This window comes from Nicotiana tabacum, chromosome 2 (genome assembly GCF_000715075.1).
Source record: "Nicotiana tabacum cultivar K326 chromosome 2, ASM71507v2, whole genome shotgun sequence".
Lineage (NCBI taxonomy): Eukaryota > Viridiplantae > Streptophyta > Magnoliopsida > Solanales > Solanaceae > Nicotiana > Nicotiana tabacum.
In genome coordinates this window covers 36,274,683-36,292,500 of record NC_134081.1, presented here as the reverse complement: position 1 = coordinate 36,292,500, position 17,818 = coordinate 36,274,683, and the positions used below count along the sequence as shown (strand labels likewise).

The 17,818-nt window shown below is 37.5% G+C and overlaps 1 protein-coding gene across 1 annotated transcript; it reads right to left on the bottom strand.

Annotated features, from left to right (window-relative positions):
- Positions 1-2,928: 2,928 nt before the first annotated feature.
- Positions 2,929-5,533, bottom strand: LOC107776966 (small ribosomal subunit protein eS4). The gene is made up of 5 exons (XM_016596922.2): positions 5,406-5,533; positions 4,870-4,947; positions 4,605-4,785; positions 3,690-3,787; positions 2,929-3,569 (listed from the first exon to the last, which is right to left on the bottom strand). Exons 1-5 carry the CDS (start codon positions 5,406-5,408, stop codon positions 3,135-3,137), a joined length of 795 nt encoding a protein of 264 aa, XP_016452408.1. The 5' UTR covers positions 5,409-5,533; the 3' UTR covers positions 2,929-3,134.
- Positions 5,534-17,818: the final 12,285 nt, after the last annotated feature.

The following is a 17,818-nucleotide window of genomic DNA, read 5'->3' as shown; positions in this document are numbered from 1 at the left end:
TGACCAATGATTATTCATGCCATAATAATGACATTATTTTCTTATTTTCTCTCAAACCTCCCTCTAGAGGTGAGTGTGGTATATTCATAACCACTAGTACGTTTATATTCTTCCAAGAATGAATATTCATAAATCACATGTTGTCACATTCACATCATGAATGGACCATAATCATCTATATGTGCTTTATAATATCTCATGTCATATCGATGACAAACATTACTTTCACAGAGTGAGGATTATTTTGAGAATCGTTATTGTTTTCATTACCACAATGATGACGATTATAATTTCGTCTGTTGCCACATCCACATCCACTGAGACCTTCACGGTAATAATTTTGTCTTCTTTCAGACTTTTCACATATTGCTACCACATTCTCTTAAGGGAATGAGAATGAAGCAAATTAGTCAATGGGACGGGTTTCCACTTCTTGTGCCCACATTCATACATGAATTTGATCATGGCAATATATAGAAATTTTATCACTTCGGGTGGTCATAATTTCTTACAAACTCCATTAGAGTTATAATCAAATTTTATTGTCTTTACTTGTATTTAAAATCAAATTATAGAATTTCAAGAATTTAAAAGAGAAAAATAAAGTAAAATACTTACCTTAAATCCAGAAGAAAATTCATGGAACAACTGACAATCATCATGCATAATATTATGGACAAATTGAGCACCATGCACGTATCCCAAAGTCATGGCGTTAGAAGATTTGCGTAAGCCCCTCAGAATTGGCAGGAACTAGTCCGTGAAAAGGATAGAGGGGTAGTAGGGAACTGGAATAATGATCAGAAAATAATACATATAGGATGAAAATTTGCAAGAAGTTTTATAACGGGGAGGAGTGTCCTTATGGAGATAAGTGTAATTTTCTTCATGAACGTCCTCCGAAATTTGAGCCTGACATTCCAAGGCAAAGGGAGAGTTCTGCAATAAGCATTGGAACTACGGGTAACAGAAGTGATCTTGAGCATAATGAGATTAGTAAGCATGGAATTGCAGATTCAACTGATGTCCGAATTAAGCCTGTATATTCCATGGGTGGTTTAATTTCTCATACATTAGACAACTATATAAATTAAAACAACTGCCCTTTACTCAATTGGTTAGAGTCTCGTACTGATATCGTGTTATAAAATAATAAAAGAAGAAAGAAGATTATTGCAGAGAAAAGTAGAGAGAGAACTCTTATTGATTTGGGATGAATTACGAAATAAAATCCGAAAAAGTGATTTAACTATCAAGTAACAAACCCTAAAATCTCTCTAAAATATAAACATTCACCTTAAATACAATTCTATTTATAACAAATAGAATATTTTCTCTTTTTTTCGTGAATGAAGCCTAGCAATAAATTTGACCCATTTATTTATCATGTGATAATGTTAGCAATTTGGTTCCAACAATGATAGAGGACCAAATTTAATCTGAATTTATTTACAAGTCCATATTTATTTCAGCATGTTCTTTTACCTAAATAACCAATAGATTTATGGTAAGCTTAATTAATATTAAAATTATTTTGGTCTAGTAACTTTGTATTCATGCTTTTATAATAATATAGATAATCATATCTTATCCTTTACTTTTCTTTTTATATAATAATTCTACTTCATATCCTATTTTTCTTAGAAATATTGCAAATGTACTCTTCATAGGTTGATGCATGACATCATGAAACGACGGCAAATATACAATCTATCTAATGATTATATTCATCAAACAATACAATGCAATACAAATATACAATACAATACATTATTAGACAACAAGTAACAACAGTCCAAACAAGATGTAAGCTACTAAGAGAGTCTTTGTCGGGACCCCAATGAACCATAGAGAGTATAATTTGCATAAGACGAGTTTTCCTTTATTTCTCGATAGGCTAAGACTCAAGAGTAGATTGATTATAATTTTAGTTTAGGAATACGTTAGATGTCAGCAAATTGGATATTGACTATAGGAGAGATATCTTTCTCAAATATATTAATACCCTTCAGTGTATTAAATCAAAGTTAGGGCCACATGAGTAGACAATCAAGGAAGATTTAAAATTACGAAAAAGAGACTGAAATATTATGTCTTAGTTGAAATCCAAGAAGGTAGGAGAAGTAACAAAAGCCCAAATCAGGGGGTAAAAATAGACCTCCAAAACGATGACATCACATAGCATGTGAGGACCCCAACGTCTTGTCCAATAGAGCAAATATGTATACATACAAGGTAATGAGGCAAAATATAGTTAGTGCACATACATCAAATGCCAAAAATAGCCCTTGATCCGCAAGTTGTCAAGACAACGGCCAGCTGCTTCCCAAACTACTATATATATCAGAAAATTAGTATCAAGTACTTCTTCGTTCACTTTTACTAACACGTTTTGATTTTTCACGCCCCTTAAAAAATAATAAATAAAGTGTATAATTTACCATGATACCCATATTAATTGATGCGTATTTTATTGAATTTGAGAAAATTAGTTGAAATGAGTAATAAATACTATGGGTATATAGCATGAAAAACAAAATTATCAATCTCTTGATATGCAAAGTGACGAGTAAAAATAAAAATCTATTTTTAGTATACATACCAAGTAAAAGTGGACGGAGGGAGTATAAACGAGAGCAAATATAGAAACTGCAACAAGAAAATTTTAACCACTAACATAATTATCAAAAGTAAAGTTGATGTCCACTAAGCCAACTCAAGCAAAAGGGGAGATTCAACTTAAAATATAACAATTGGATTGGATGCAGATTCAGTAGCACTCTAAGCATCTGACAAGCAAAGGAAAATAAAGTTAAATGCTAAATTTTTCAGTTACCAAATCTCGAGTTTGGTTGTACTGTAGTAGCCAGAAACTACCAATCAAGTCAATGCAGCATTATTAGTCAGGAGCTTAAAAGCATTAGCACTAAAATTAAACTGTAGAAACTAATTAAATTATCATAAAGACACAGTTTTAATCTATTTAAAATATGCCAAGAGAACAAGTACAATATAAAAGGCGCATAATAAAAATGGCATCACTAAGCAAATAGAAACATCGAGTCCAAAACTGTAAAACATAAGTTTTCCATACTTGAAGAGTAAGGAAATGAAGAAATGAGCAACGAGGGTATTCAGGCAGTGGTAGCTGATTGAGCAGCAAGCCTCTTCCGTGCCTCCTCAATGATGGACAACTTGATACCTTTTCCTTTAGGTAGAGACACCCATGGCTTTGTACCTTTGCCAAGGGTGAAAACATTTCCCAAACGAGTAGCAAATTCATGGCCTAGGGCATCCTGAATGTGAACGGTCTCAAAGCTACCCTTATGCTTCTCCCTGTTCTTAATAACACCAACACGTCCCCTGTTTCTACCACCAGTTACCATCACAACATTTCCAACATCAAACTTGATGAAGTCAACAATCTTATTGGACTCCAAGTCCAGCTTGATGGTATCATTGGCCTTGATGAGAGGATCGGGGTAGCGAATTGTTCTACCATCATAAGTATTAAGGTAAGGAATCCCCTTAGTACCAAACTGAATAGATCGGACCTTGCAAAGCTTAAACTGCCCAAATAAAGAAGTCCAGAGTATGTCACTCAAAACAGAATGAGACACACACTTACACTATTAATGTCAAACAACAACATCTTAAATTTCACAGCATAGCAATACATGAAAACCCACCTTGGCTTCCTCATCCCTGATAGCGTGAAGACGGAATCGTCCCTTTGTGTCATAAAGGAGACGAAAGTTCTCATTAGTCTTTGGAATTGAGACAACATCTGTATTTCAAAACATTATCATTATTACTATGCCAATGAACTGAAACAAATGGAGGGCTTTTAAATGAAAGTGTAGACGGTCAAAACCATATTTGCCCTTCGTATGACTAATCGAGATTGGAACGTGGTGGTCCGAGATTTATCATTGTAATATCGAACCATAATGCGAAGTTAGGTTGTCGAGCTTGTGCCCTAGAGATCGATATCGGCCAAGACTGAGCTCGAGACCCAGAGACCGATCAAGATCGAGATCGGCCTAAATCGAGATCGGGCAAATAGACACCGGCCAAGATCGAGATCAAGCCATAAAACAAAAAAGCAGTTATAGCCGCAATTGTGGGAGAATCTCGGCGGAAATCACGACGCAAATCAAGGAGAAACTAATTAATTATTCTATTATGGGATCCCCACTATGTATTTTTAATTATATCCAAAATAGGATTTCCCCACTATATTAAGGGCTGTTATAATTTGTAGAAAGGAGGCAGATTCATAGAATATAAAGCAACAACTACCTTACTTCTGTTTTGGGATTTTCAGCCATATTGTTCTTCTATTAGTTGTTCTTCATTCAATTTGAAAGTGATAAAACTAGAAGGCTTTGGCTAACTAATTCATTCGGTTTGCATTCATTTCTTTTACAGCTAATTTAGATACTCATTTATTTATCTTTCCCAATTTGTATCAAGTTATACCACGTATCCTTAAATATCCGCATAAATTCAATTGACTATCCGTTTTTCGGGTAAACAGAAAGCAATCTTTAACAAGGTTTCCGGAATAATACGTAAAAAGACTTAAGAGGAAGTGCACATACCCATGAAACCAGCTGGGTAAGTCTTATCTGTCCTCACTTTTGCATCAACCATAACCTGTCGTTGCATCAGAATTGCAATCACCTCACGGTATGTGAGAGCATACTTCAACCTGTTTCGCAAGATAATGATGAGCGGCAAACACTCCCTTGATTTGTGTGGACCAGAGGAAGGCTTGGGAGCCTGTAGAACAAAAACAGACAAGTTGTAAGTCAAAGCAGGCAGCAAGAAACTATCTATAATTATGAACAAGGACAATTTACTTACAAAGGCTCCACCAAGCTTGTCGAGCATCCAATGCTTAGGCGCATTGAGCCTCTTCAAATGTTTCTTCAACCCTCTAGCCTGTACATAAATATAAAAACCCAAATGTCAGACACATGTCTCAGGCAATATGACTGGTCAGACACATAATAAAGTGACAGTGGGCAGGTACTACAACGACATTCTTCAAACTAAAAGAAAGGGCAGCCAAATTTCCAAGCAAATCAGCAGACAAGTTCAGTAAGCATATAAATCTAGGTTGTAAACAAGAAAATGAAATAAAATTACATAAAACCAACATTTTTAGCTGTTGCAAAACACATGATTACCTGCTTCAGATCATATATCAGGCTCCAAAGACAGGATGAAAATAAAAAGTTTTATTTATCTTCTACCCAGCGAAGCATTAAACAAATGAAAGCATATATGTTTAGATCTAGAACGGAATCCTCATCTAACGAAGAGATACAGAGCTACAACGAAGCATTAACTAATAAGAGAATCAACCAAATTTCTTAGTCAATTAGAGTACGACGAACCATTTTGGTCTCGAATCACCTCCCTGAGAGCTCTCGGCTTAAGTATCTTACCTGATGAAAACGCGAGAAACTTAAACCCTAATTGTCTGTTTTAAATACTTACGTCAAGCCCTAACTAAGTTGGGCTGCATTTCCATTTGGGCTCTCAAGCCGTGGGCCGCTTTATTTCTTCCGACTATTTTCAGTTATCAACTCAATCTTTAATCAAACTCTATTATATTGGCATGACTTTATGTTATCTCGACCTATTTGTTGAATTATTTACAACCTCTACCAGATCGGTATAACTTTGTGATTGTTTGATTGTTCATCAAACTCTTCCATATTGGCATGAGCTAGTATTATATGCATTCGACCTATTTGTTAAAATGTTCACAAACTCTACCGGATTGGCATGACTTTGTGATTGTTCAATTGTTCACCAAACTCTACCACATTAACATATTTATTAACCTGTATCTAGAAATTCCTTTACCTGAGCCATCCTCAATCTCGACCTTTGCAAGTCATAACTGATTCACCAGCATACCCCGAACCGAAACCAATACAATACATAACCGTGCAATCAATTCGTCGATAGTAGACTCCCCCACTTGGCTCAAAACCATGGAATAAAACATCTGATTACTTACAATAACCATACCCCATTACTACCATAATTCCACAGTGAGATTCCACTAAATCCTTCATCCGCTCATGCAACACAAACCTTCTAGTACCTCAAATCATCTGCAAATCTCGCGTTCATCCTCGTGATGGTTAAGCCAACTTCCACAAGCGATCCAAACTCAAATTGCAACATATATTATTCATTGGTAAAAGAGAACTCTCTACAAAACATCATAGAAATCACACAACCTCAGGACACCTCGCAGGAGATAACCCATATGCTTTGCCTCAAACTGACATCTCTCTATACCATTCCACAGTCACGACTACTACGCAATCACTTAATCTTCTCGATTCTGAACTCATCAACAAGATATGAGAATCTACTTCACTCCACAATTAAACAACATGAAAGATCCTTCAACACACCCATAACTCGAGACCATACGCCAATTCAATACAGAAACAGTCACCCCATAGTCCTTGCTACATCTCAAGTAAACTCTTCTCGTCATATTTGAACAATCTGAATACATCTCGCAGTCTCATCATACTCACCACATAGTCATCCAATCACAAATTCCATTAATAGGGACACCAACGAACCTATAAGTCCAAAAGCACGTGCTCACGTAATCAAAATCTCCGTGCTCAAGCTTCCGTCAAAACCTGGCCTCAAGTCCTCCAGACTGGCCCATCATCAGCACGCCAAAATCACATCTCACATCTCAACCATGGAATCACAAGCTGCCGGTGCACAACCGATACTGAGCGCTCACATGCGCATACGAATACGTGGAAGGAATTCAAAGAGTTATGCTTCAAGCTGAATCAATGCCATACGATAAGGAAAGAAAGATGGAAAGTATATCCTAGATGTCCTGTAGCCTCTCGAAGATAGGTATGGACGCCATCATACTGATCCGCAAGACTCTACTTGACACTTGCTCATGACTTGTAGAACCTATGAACCTAGAGCTCTGATACCAACTTGTCACGGCCCAAAATCCAACTAGCCGTGATGGCACCTAACCCAACCCGCTAGGTAAGCCAATTAACAATTATCCAATTCCAATGATATTTAATAAGACAATTAAGTAAAGAAATTATCTAAATCTTATACATTTCCCAAGGACTGTTAGTACAAATCATGAGCTTCTAAGAATAGGGTTACAAAGATGAAATGAAGTAAATACATCATCTGTTAGAACATAAATACATTAACATAGTTTTATAGATCTAAGGCTACCATGAACAAGAGGCAGCTACAACCGGGACGCAGATACATATTCAAATCCAGCTCCCATCGAACACAGCAACATCAACAGCTAACATCTACACGTAAGGTGCAGAAGTGTAGTATGAGTACAACCGACCCCATGTACTCAATAAGTAACAAACCTAACCTTAGGTTGAAAGTAGTAACGAGCTAACACAAAGGTCGGGTCCAACATCAATATTCCACAACAGTTCATAAAAGTATAGTACAAGTAACAAAAAAGGTATCTCAGAAATAAAATGTTCAGTTCATTCACAGTTCCAGAAAAATAGGCATTGCTTTTCAAGTATCTCAGTGAATACCCAAATCTTTTACCAAAAATGCCAAAATACGAGTAAGTTTGAAAAATGTGATTTTTCCCAAAATTCCTTTCAATAACAAGTAAGATGTTTCATTTTCAGATAGCATGGGGAAAGTACATCTTTATGCCTACATGTCAAGATACAGGGAAAATCATAAATGTCACCAAAACCGGGTAGTAGAAGGAAATACATCTCTATGCATGTATCTCAAGTACGCATGTCAAATGCAATGTATCTCGGTGATGAACTCATGTACTCACACTCTCAGAGTACTCAATCTCACTGTCTCGCAATCCCTCTCACTATGCTCAACGCTCAACACACTCAATCACTCAGCACTGTACAATACCTATTGCGGTGTACAACCCGATCCATATATGACCATAAGGCCCGTTGCGACGTGTAACCTAATCCACGTATATATAGCCATAAGGCTCGTTGCGGCATGTAACCCGATCCATATACATAAATATAACCAACTGCGCTCACTGGGGGTGTGCAAACTCCGGATGGGCTCCTACAGCCCAAGCACTATAATCTGCACGGACAACTCACGTGCCATAATATCAATATCTGAATTCGCACGGACAACTCACGTGCAGCACAGACAACTCACATGCCATAATATCAATATCTGGATCCGCACAGACTACTCACGTGCTGCACAGACAACTCACGTGCTATAGTATCAATATCCTCACAAACAGGCCCCCGGCCTCACTCAGCCATTAATCTCTCTAGTCTCACTCACAGGCTCACAATGTCATGAAACTAGCCTGACAACAATGATATGATGTATCAATAAATAACAACTGAGACTGAGATATGATATGAATGAATGAATATGACTGAGTACAAAATATCAATAAAATCAGTGAAATGACAGCAAGAAATGACCTCTATGGGTCCTAGCAGTATCGTCATAAAGCCTAAACATGATATCTAGCATGATTGACAGCCCAATTACTTTATCACATGGTGAAAACATGGACAACAACAAAGTAGGACCACTATACAATGCCATGGAAACAACAGAGTCCCAATTCACATGGTGCACGCCCACACGTCCGTCACCTATATGTGCGTCACCTCAATACCAATCACATAACACGTATTTCAGGATTTCATACCCTCAGCACTAAGTTTAGAAGAGTTACTTACCTCTAACAAGCCAATACCAATGCCGAGCAAGCCAAGAGATGCTCCAAAGATGCCATCACGCGTGTAGCGACCTCCGAACGGCTCAAAACTAGCCAAAAGCAACTCAAATACATCAAGTAAAGCCCAAAGAAATAATTCCAAATGATAAAGATCGAATCCTTAATCAAAAACCAAAATCGGCCAAAAATCACACCCGGGCCCACGCCTCGTAACCCAACAAAACATACAAAATCCGACAACTCATTCAATTACGAGTCCAACCATACTAGTTTCACTCAAATCCGACTCCACTTCGATGTTCAAAACTCAAAAATTCATATTATGAAACTTTAGGCCAAAACCCCCAATTTCCTCTTTAAAATTCACAATCCAATTACCAAAAATGAAGGTAGATTCATGAAATATAACCAAAACCGAGTAGAGAACACTTACCACAATCCTTGTGATGAAAATTGCTTCAAAAATCGCCTCGATCCGAGTCCCACATCTCAAAATATGAAGAAAGAACCAAAGCCTCGATTTTTATGGTTTCTGCCCAGCTTTTCCGCATATCCGGTTAAAATGTCACATCTGCGACCTCCGCTTCTACAGAATAAATCTCGCCTCTGCGAAGCCCATAGAGGCCGGCCCTTCCGCATATGTGGACATTCTCCGCTTCCGCAGACGCGCATATGCGCCCTTACTTCCGCTTCTGTGGTCTTCCTCAACAGCTCACACCTCGCTTCTGCGACTCCTCTGTCGCTTCTGCGACCATCGCACCTGCGCAAACCAGTAGCAGGTGCGATCACACCAGAACCAACAACTTAGCAAAAATAAAAAATGTAATGAAATGATCCGAACCTCGTCCGAAACTCACCCGAGCCCCTCGGGATCCCGTCTGAACATGCCAACAAGTTCCATAACGCAATACGGACCTACTCGAGGCCTCAAAACACACATAACAACATCAAAACGATGAATCGCACCTCAATTCAAAATCTATGAACTTTGAACTTTCAAATTCTATATCTTGTGTCGAAACACATCAAATCAACCCGGAATGATCCCAAATTTTGCACACAAGTCCCGAATAACATAACGAAGCTATTCAAATTTCCGAAATCACAACCCGAATCCGATATCCTCAAAGTCAACTTCTGGTCTAACTTTTGAACTTTCCAAACCTTCAAATTTTCAATTTTTGCCAACTTGTGCCGAAACCTTCTAGAAATATACAAATACAAATACGGGCATACGCCCTAGTCCAAAATCACCATACGGACCTACCAGAACCATCAAAACTCCGTTCCGGGTTCAAATTCACATAAAGTCAAACTTGGTCAACTTTCCCAATTTAAAGCTTCAACCATGAAATCCATTCTTCCAATTCGATTCCGAATAACCTGAAAATCAAAATCGACGATTCACATAAGTCATAATACATCATACGAAGCTATTCATGCCCGTAAACTACCGAGCGAAGTGCAAATGCTCAAAATGACCGGTTAGGTCGTTACAGAAGATACCGTGCCTGATAGATGGAAAGGAGAAAATAGGTGCAAAGTAGATAATTAAGGCCACGAAGATGGAAGGTTCATTAATAGTCATGAATATGGAAAGAAATCAGCATAATCCCTGATTATGCGTGATTGATTGTTATACCATCACCGTTACGAATCACCCATGTAATAAGTAATCAATGTAATAAATATTTGTAACAGACATGAATTAAATAGGGTGAAGCAGTTACAGATTGTACCCTTATATAAGTCCCCTTACCATATCATGTACCCTCATCGAGAAATTCATGAAGTTATACTATCAATTATCTTTTTTTACTATTCTCTGCTATTATAAGATATATATCTATATTATATTAAAAGGAGGGTAGTGAAGCATGAGGTTAAGCCAAGTGGCGTGTTGAGAAAATCCCACTTGGCACATTTAACACAAAATCTAAAGACAAATCTAATATATATATATATATATATAGGTCCAATCACCAATTTTCCTTCAATATTAGCTAAAAACATGGAAGTGTAAAATTAATTAAAAGTCATAATAATAAAATAATAAAAATATAGAAATACTAGATTGAGATAACTGATGACTATTTATACTTTGGGAAAAGTTAAAATATAAATTAAATAAATAAATTTACTTAAGATATTAAAGATTTGATTATTTTGAAAATTGAAAAAATTCAAGTAGCAAATTTTATTTTACATAAAATAAAAAAATTATTTATAAAGTAAGAAAATTTAAATAGTAATTAAATATATATTTAATAACTAGAATAATGAGGTTATAATAATGTTGACAAATTTGATATATTTAATATTTCTTAAAATAATGGTGAAATATAGTTGGAGCAATTAGATTTTTTTAAGATTAATATCTGAATTGAATGTTGTTAGGTTAAGTTTGAAAGTATAAGATGATTGTTAAAAATGCAATCCAATTTAGCAAATAGAAGAATACGATATATTTGAATTTGATGTGAGATTTATTTTTTTGAAATATGATAAGAAAAATCATATTTTAGAATATGAGAAATGGAGTTAAAATTACTATTGAAATAATTTTTATTTGTTATTTGTATTATATTAAAATGAGTTTGGTAAATTCAAACAAGCTAATAAAAAGCTATATGACTGTAACGACCCGAACAGTCGTTTTTAGTACTAATATTTTTCCTATGTTTGGAGACTTTTCATAGTTCTATTTGATGATTTATGGCTTGTGTGTGTGGTCCGTATCGATTTTCGAAAAAATGCAAGTGTGAAGTTTTAAAGAAAATGTGATTCTTGATTCTAAAAATAAATAGAGTTGATCACGTTCAACGTTTTTGGTAAATGACCTCGAAATGGTATTTTGACAATTTTGGTAAGTTCGTATGATGATTTTGGACTTGTACATATGTTTGGTTGGTGTCCCTGGTAACCCGAGCGCATTTCAGCGCATTATGTGAAAAATTAAAAAATTTAGTTTTAAACTTGAAAATATTATGTTTTGATGATCGATTTGTGATTTTAGATGTTATTTTAATGATTTGAGGTAGCGAGCGAGTTTGTATGATGTTATTACACTTGTGTGCATGTTTGGTTTGGATCCCGAGGGGCTCAGATGAGTTATGAAAAGGAAATGATAGCTGGTGTAACATTTGGTGCAGCTGGGCTCTGCTCGCAGATGCAAGCTTCGCTTTTGCGGAGTCAGGCTCACATTTGCGGAACTAGGATTGGGACTCGCGACCTCGCAAATGCGAAGTCAGGATCGCATTCGTAAGTGAAAGGGGTTTTGCTTTTGCGACTGGGAGACGGAATAGGAGGCTTCGCAAATGCTAAGTTAGGGCCGCATTTGCAATAGGAGGGGCTTCGCAATTGCGAAGATTTTGGTCGCAAATGTGACATCAGATAGCTGGACAATTGTTCCCTTTTGCAAACATCGCAATTGCGAACAAGAGTTCTTGTTCGCAATTGTGATGTCGACAGTTGGGTAAAAGAGGGGAAAGTCGGGATTTAGCTTATTTTACACTGTTTCTCAACCCTAAACACTCAAGAGGCGATTTTGAAGAACTTTTTATCCCCAAATTCATTGGTAAGCAACTCTAATTCATTTTCCATTAATTCTCCATTACTTTTCATGAACTTTTAACACCAAACATATGGATTTCATGGTAGAAATTAGGGATTTGTGGTATAATTTAGGGATTTTAGAAAATTGAGATCCAGACCTCAAATTGAGCTCAGATTTCGAAACAAATTATATGTACGCGCTCAGAGGTGAATGGGTAATCGGGATTTGGTCTGAATATCAGATTTTGACCACATGGGCCCGTGTTGACTTCTTATTGACTTTTGGGATTTTGGCCAAGATTGAACCTTTATTGATTGTGAATGTTTTCTTTAGCATTATTTGACTTCATTAGATGATATTTGACTAGGTTTTGATCGTTTTGAGGAGTGTTTCTAAGGAAGAAGGTATTGGATTGTGAAAATTATTTCGGAATGAGGTAAGTGTCTTGCCTAACTTTGTTGGAGAAATATTTTCCTACTAATTGATATTGTTTTCTACATGCGTGGGTGACGCATACATGCGGTGACAAGCGTATATCCATGTGCCAAGGTTTTCATGCTCGGGAGGGAAAATTATATGCTTCTTTGTGCCTTTGTTGAACTTATTGATCCCTTAACCTATGCTTCATTTAATTCGATGACTAATAAACACAATTAACTGTGTTAGAAATTATGCTAGAATATATGACATCTTAAAAGGGATTTGATGTGCTATTTTTAAGACTCGTTGCATACTTAACTTGATCATGGTATCACGAACCTATGTCTATACTTGTTATTATCATGTTACTTGAGCTTCTTTATTCATAATAAGAGATGGTGATTGGGTCCTTTGTCACGACCCGAAATCCCTAACCGCGGGGCCGAGATGGCGCCTAACGTCCCCTTGCTAGGCAAGCCATACATTCTAGGAAATTCATACGCTCCGCGGACGGAGCAAAAAGTGGAGTCTTGGTCAGAGCAAGTCGCCCTATTCTATTACCAGACATAATTGGGAGAAGCTCATCCGAAACTAGAGCTAGAAACGCTTTATTTTGTTTCGTTCCCGTTCTTCATTTCCTTCTTCTCGAATCCAAGGGGGACTTCTCATATTTAGAATCTTTCTGCGGTGTGCTCCATTTACTATTCTTTCATACTTTCTTCTTTTTACCACGCGATAGTCAGCGAAGCTTGAGCCGGCGCGGAGAAGGAAAGGCCAAACACTTCGGAGAAGGAAAGGCCAAACACTTCGGCCTAACGGGAATGAGCAACGACGAAATGAGAAGAGCCCTATTTAGAAAGAAGGGACGAAGGTTTTAGGCATGTAGTACATAACTAACCATTATTAGACAATTGGAAGTAGTATAATAAGAGTTAAAGCTATATAATTTCAAAATAGACATAATAATTCTAACATCGACTTGCCAAAACCCGGAATTTGGTGTCACATGTACATGAGCATACTAGAAAGTACTACAACCAATGTCTGAAGGAAATACAACTGCTCGGAATAGAATAAACAGTAAAATTAGATAAAGAAGGGGGGACTTCAGGGACTGTGATCGCCATGCAGGTCTACCTCAAGTCTCTAAATGTAGATGTGATCTAGGCAGTAACTCCACTGGAACCAACTCCAGAATCTACACAAGAAGTGCAGAAGTGTAGCATGAGTACAACCGACCTAATGTACTCTGTAAGTATTGAGCCTAACCTCAATGAGGTAGTGACGAATCTATGACTAGACACCTACTAAAGACCTGTACAGATATATATACATAAAGCATACGAACTAACATGCATGGCATTTAAAATATTAACGGGGAGGGAACATGTAAAAAGGGGGAAAGATCATGACAGTAAGTGCAAATCACCAATTAGCCTCTTTCTGAAATAAACAACAATGCAGCCAAATAATTCACAAATCTGGAAATCTAGTAAATGTAACGACCCAACCAATCATTTTGAGCATTTTTATTCTGTTTGGCTGTTTGAGGTCTTGAGTAGATTCATATGATGTATTACGACTTGTGTGAATCGTCGGTTTTGGTTTTCAGGTGATTCAAGATTGATTTAGAAGAATGATTCTCAACTATGAAGCTTTAAGTTGGAAGAGTTGACCAAGTTTGACTTTAGTGTATTTGACCCCGGAATGGAGTTTTAATAGTTTTGTTAGGTTTGGATGGTGATTTTGGACATGGATGTATGCCCGGATTTGCATTTGGGTGTTTCTAGAAGGTTTCAGCACTATTTGGCAAAAGTTAGAAATTTGAAGGTTTGGAATGTTCATTAGTTTGACCGAGAGTTGACTATGATGATATCGGGTTCAAATTATTATTTTGGGAGCTGGAATGGATTCATTATGTCATTTGGAACTTGTATGCAAAATTTGAGGTCATTCCGAGTTGATTTGATATGGTTCGGCACGAGTTTTAGAAGTTGAAAGTTCAAAAGTTCATTTAGTTTGATTTGAGGTACAATTTGTGCTTTTGATATTGTTATGTGTGATTTGAGGCCTCGAGTAGGCCCGCGTTATATTTTGGGACTTGTTGGTATGTTCGGACAAGGTCTCGAGGGGCTCGGGTGTGTTTCAGACGTGATACAGATCATTTGGATGGTTTTGATATTGCTGATTGCTGGTGTTTTGTTGTTATTCGCGATCGCGAAGATGAGGACGCGATCGCGAAGTGACTCCTGGAGCTGGGTGTTTACTTCTTATTCGTGTTCGCATCAGGATGAATGCGTTCACGTAGTGTTAGGACTGGTTTTCATCGCCTTCGCATATGCTTCTATGCGTTCGCGTAGTGATTGGGCAGAGCTGGGCATGATGATGGTTTCCTCTTTGCGTTAGCATAGTTTTGTCAACTTTGTGCATCACGTTCGCAGGGCTTGTTGGACTCTGACCATTTTCGGAGCTCGTCAGTGCTTTCAACCTAAGGTTAGATTTGTTACTTATTAAGTACATGGGGTCGGTTGTACTCATACTAGACTTCTGCACCTCAGATTTTGGAGCTGACATTGTTGTGTATGTCCGGAGCTGGCATTGAAGATGTAGCTGCGTTCTGATCATAGTTACCTCTTGTTCTTGATAGCTTTAGATTTATAAATCTGCTTATGTATATCTCAAATAGATGATGTATTTATTTCATACCAGCTTTACTCTAAGTCTTAGAAGCTCATGATTTGTATTACTAGTCATTGGGTTGTTGTATAAAAGTTCAGCTATTTCATCATTTATTTTCTCAGTAGATCTCATTTGAATGGAATTATTTTTAATTAGCTTGCCTAGCGGGTTGGTTAGGTGCCATCACGACTAGTGGATTTTGGGTCGTGACAAGTTGGTATCAGAGCTCTAGGTTCATAGGTTCTACGAGTCATGAGCAAGTGTCTTGTAGAGTGTTGCGAATCGGTATGATAACGTTCATACCTATATTTGAGAGGTTACAGGGCATTTAGGATAAACTTCCCATCTTTCTTTCCTTATCGTGCGACATTGATTCAGCTAGAAGCATACTTCTTTGAATTTCTTCCACTCACTCATATGCGTATGTTAATGCTTGGTATCAGTTGTGCATTGATAATTTTTGATTCCAGGGATGAGGTGCGAGATGTGTTTTTTGTGTTTTGGAGTTGGGCCAGTCTAGAGGACACAAGCCCGGGTTTTGCCTGCAGCTTGGGCTTGGTGGTTTTAGTTGCGTGAGTATGTGATTTAGACTCATATATTCGGTAGTGTCCTTAGGAGTGGGGCTGATGGCTCAGTGGGTGGTTCGATGATTATATGATGAGTATGATGTGACTACGGGATGTGTTCAGATGGCTTAGGTAAGACGAGAAGAGTTTGCTTGGGATGTGGAAAGGACTATTAGGTGCTTGATTTCCGACTTGATGTACTGTTCAATCTTGAGTTACGAGTGTGTTAGGGATATTTCAGTCGTTTGTATATGAAATGAAGTGTGTTCTTATGTTTTGTTGATGAGTTCAGACTCAGAAAGATTTAGTGATTGCATGTTGGTTGTGGCCATGGTAGGGCATCGTGAAATGCCAATTTAAGGCTAAGCATGTGGGTTATCTCCTGCGGGGTGGTCTACAGATGTATGATCCTTAAGATGTTGTGTGGAGGGTTTCTTTCTACTAGTGCTTTATATGTGTTGCGAGTTGGGTTTGGATTGGTTGAGAAAGTTGACCTAACTGTCACGAGGATGATCTTAGCTGATGATTTGAGGTATTTTATGGTTTGTGTTGCATGAGCTTGTGAAGGATTTAGTTGAATCTCACTGCGGGATTATGGTAGTAATAGAGTATGGGTATTGTGAGTTATCAGATATTTTTATTCTATAGCTTTGAGCCAAGTGGGTGAGTCTACCATCAAGGATTTGATTGCATGGTTATGTGTTGTATTAGTTTCGGTTTGAGGCATACTTGTCGATTGGTTATGACTTGCAGAGGTGGGTTTTGAGGATGATTTAAGCAAGGAAATTTTTGGGTGCATGGTGTATTACACCTTATGGATATATGGAAGTCTTGGGCATGGTTTATGGTTGCTATTCGTGATGGATATAAAGTACTAAGAGAAGGGATTCACTCGGTTGCTTAGGGGTGTTGATTACTTCTTTGGGTGTTATTGTGCTAATGGGGCACAGGCCGTTCGGCCCATTTGGGTGGTGCAATTGAGATTTGAGCAGACAGGATAACTCTCGAGAAGGTTCTAAAGAGTTTAAGATTCATATGTGGCATTTGAGAATTTTTCGGATTTGTATATGGCTAAGATATGAGATCTGCATTGAATGATGTTGGTACTCATGGTATTTCCTTATAATTATGGATTCTATATTTCAGTATCAGAGAGATTAAGGAAACGACTTTAGATTCACATAAGGTCACTTTCAGAGTGAGTATCTCGAATGCGGTATTTTAAGTGCTTAAGAGGGAATACAACGGCTTATGGGGCTTAGGGCGGTATTGTTTTATGCTAGGATCTCTTGTGGTGAGCTTTGGGTAAGGATCATGGTGTTATGTCAAGGAGAAGTGTCAACTTGAGGGTAATTCAGAAGGAACTCGAAGAAATATGACACCTTGGTAGTGGGTTGGATAAGCATTGTAATGGATATGATCGGGTTTTTGGGAACTTATGATGTGGTGAGTCTCTATAGGTGTTTTGCAGCAATACTCTTAGGTTTGGTGACGTGCGTGGCTTGATTGAGTTAGAGGGATTCAGTTCTAATGGCTTGTTTATGTGTAAATGGGTTTAAAAGTATTCTCGATGATTTCTACAAGCATGGGGAGTTTGTTGTGCGTTGTGATTTTCTCCTGAATAGGATCAGCAAAAGGTTTCTAGCTAATCGAGTATGTAATCTGCTTGCAACTCAGGGTCGATAATGTGGTTCTCGTGTTTTCATATGATGGCATGATATATGAGGTGCGTCGTGTAGGATTGAGATTTGCATGTGCAAGGTCGTGGTTCAATTCTGAACGGAAGGTCATGAATTCTAAATAGCGTAGGCGGTTTCAGATGTTTAGATAAATGCTAGTACT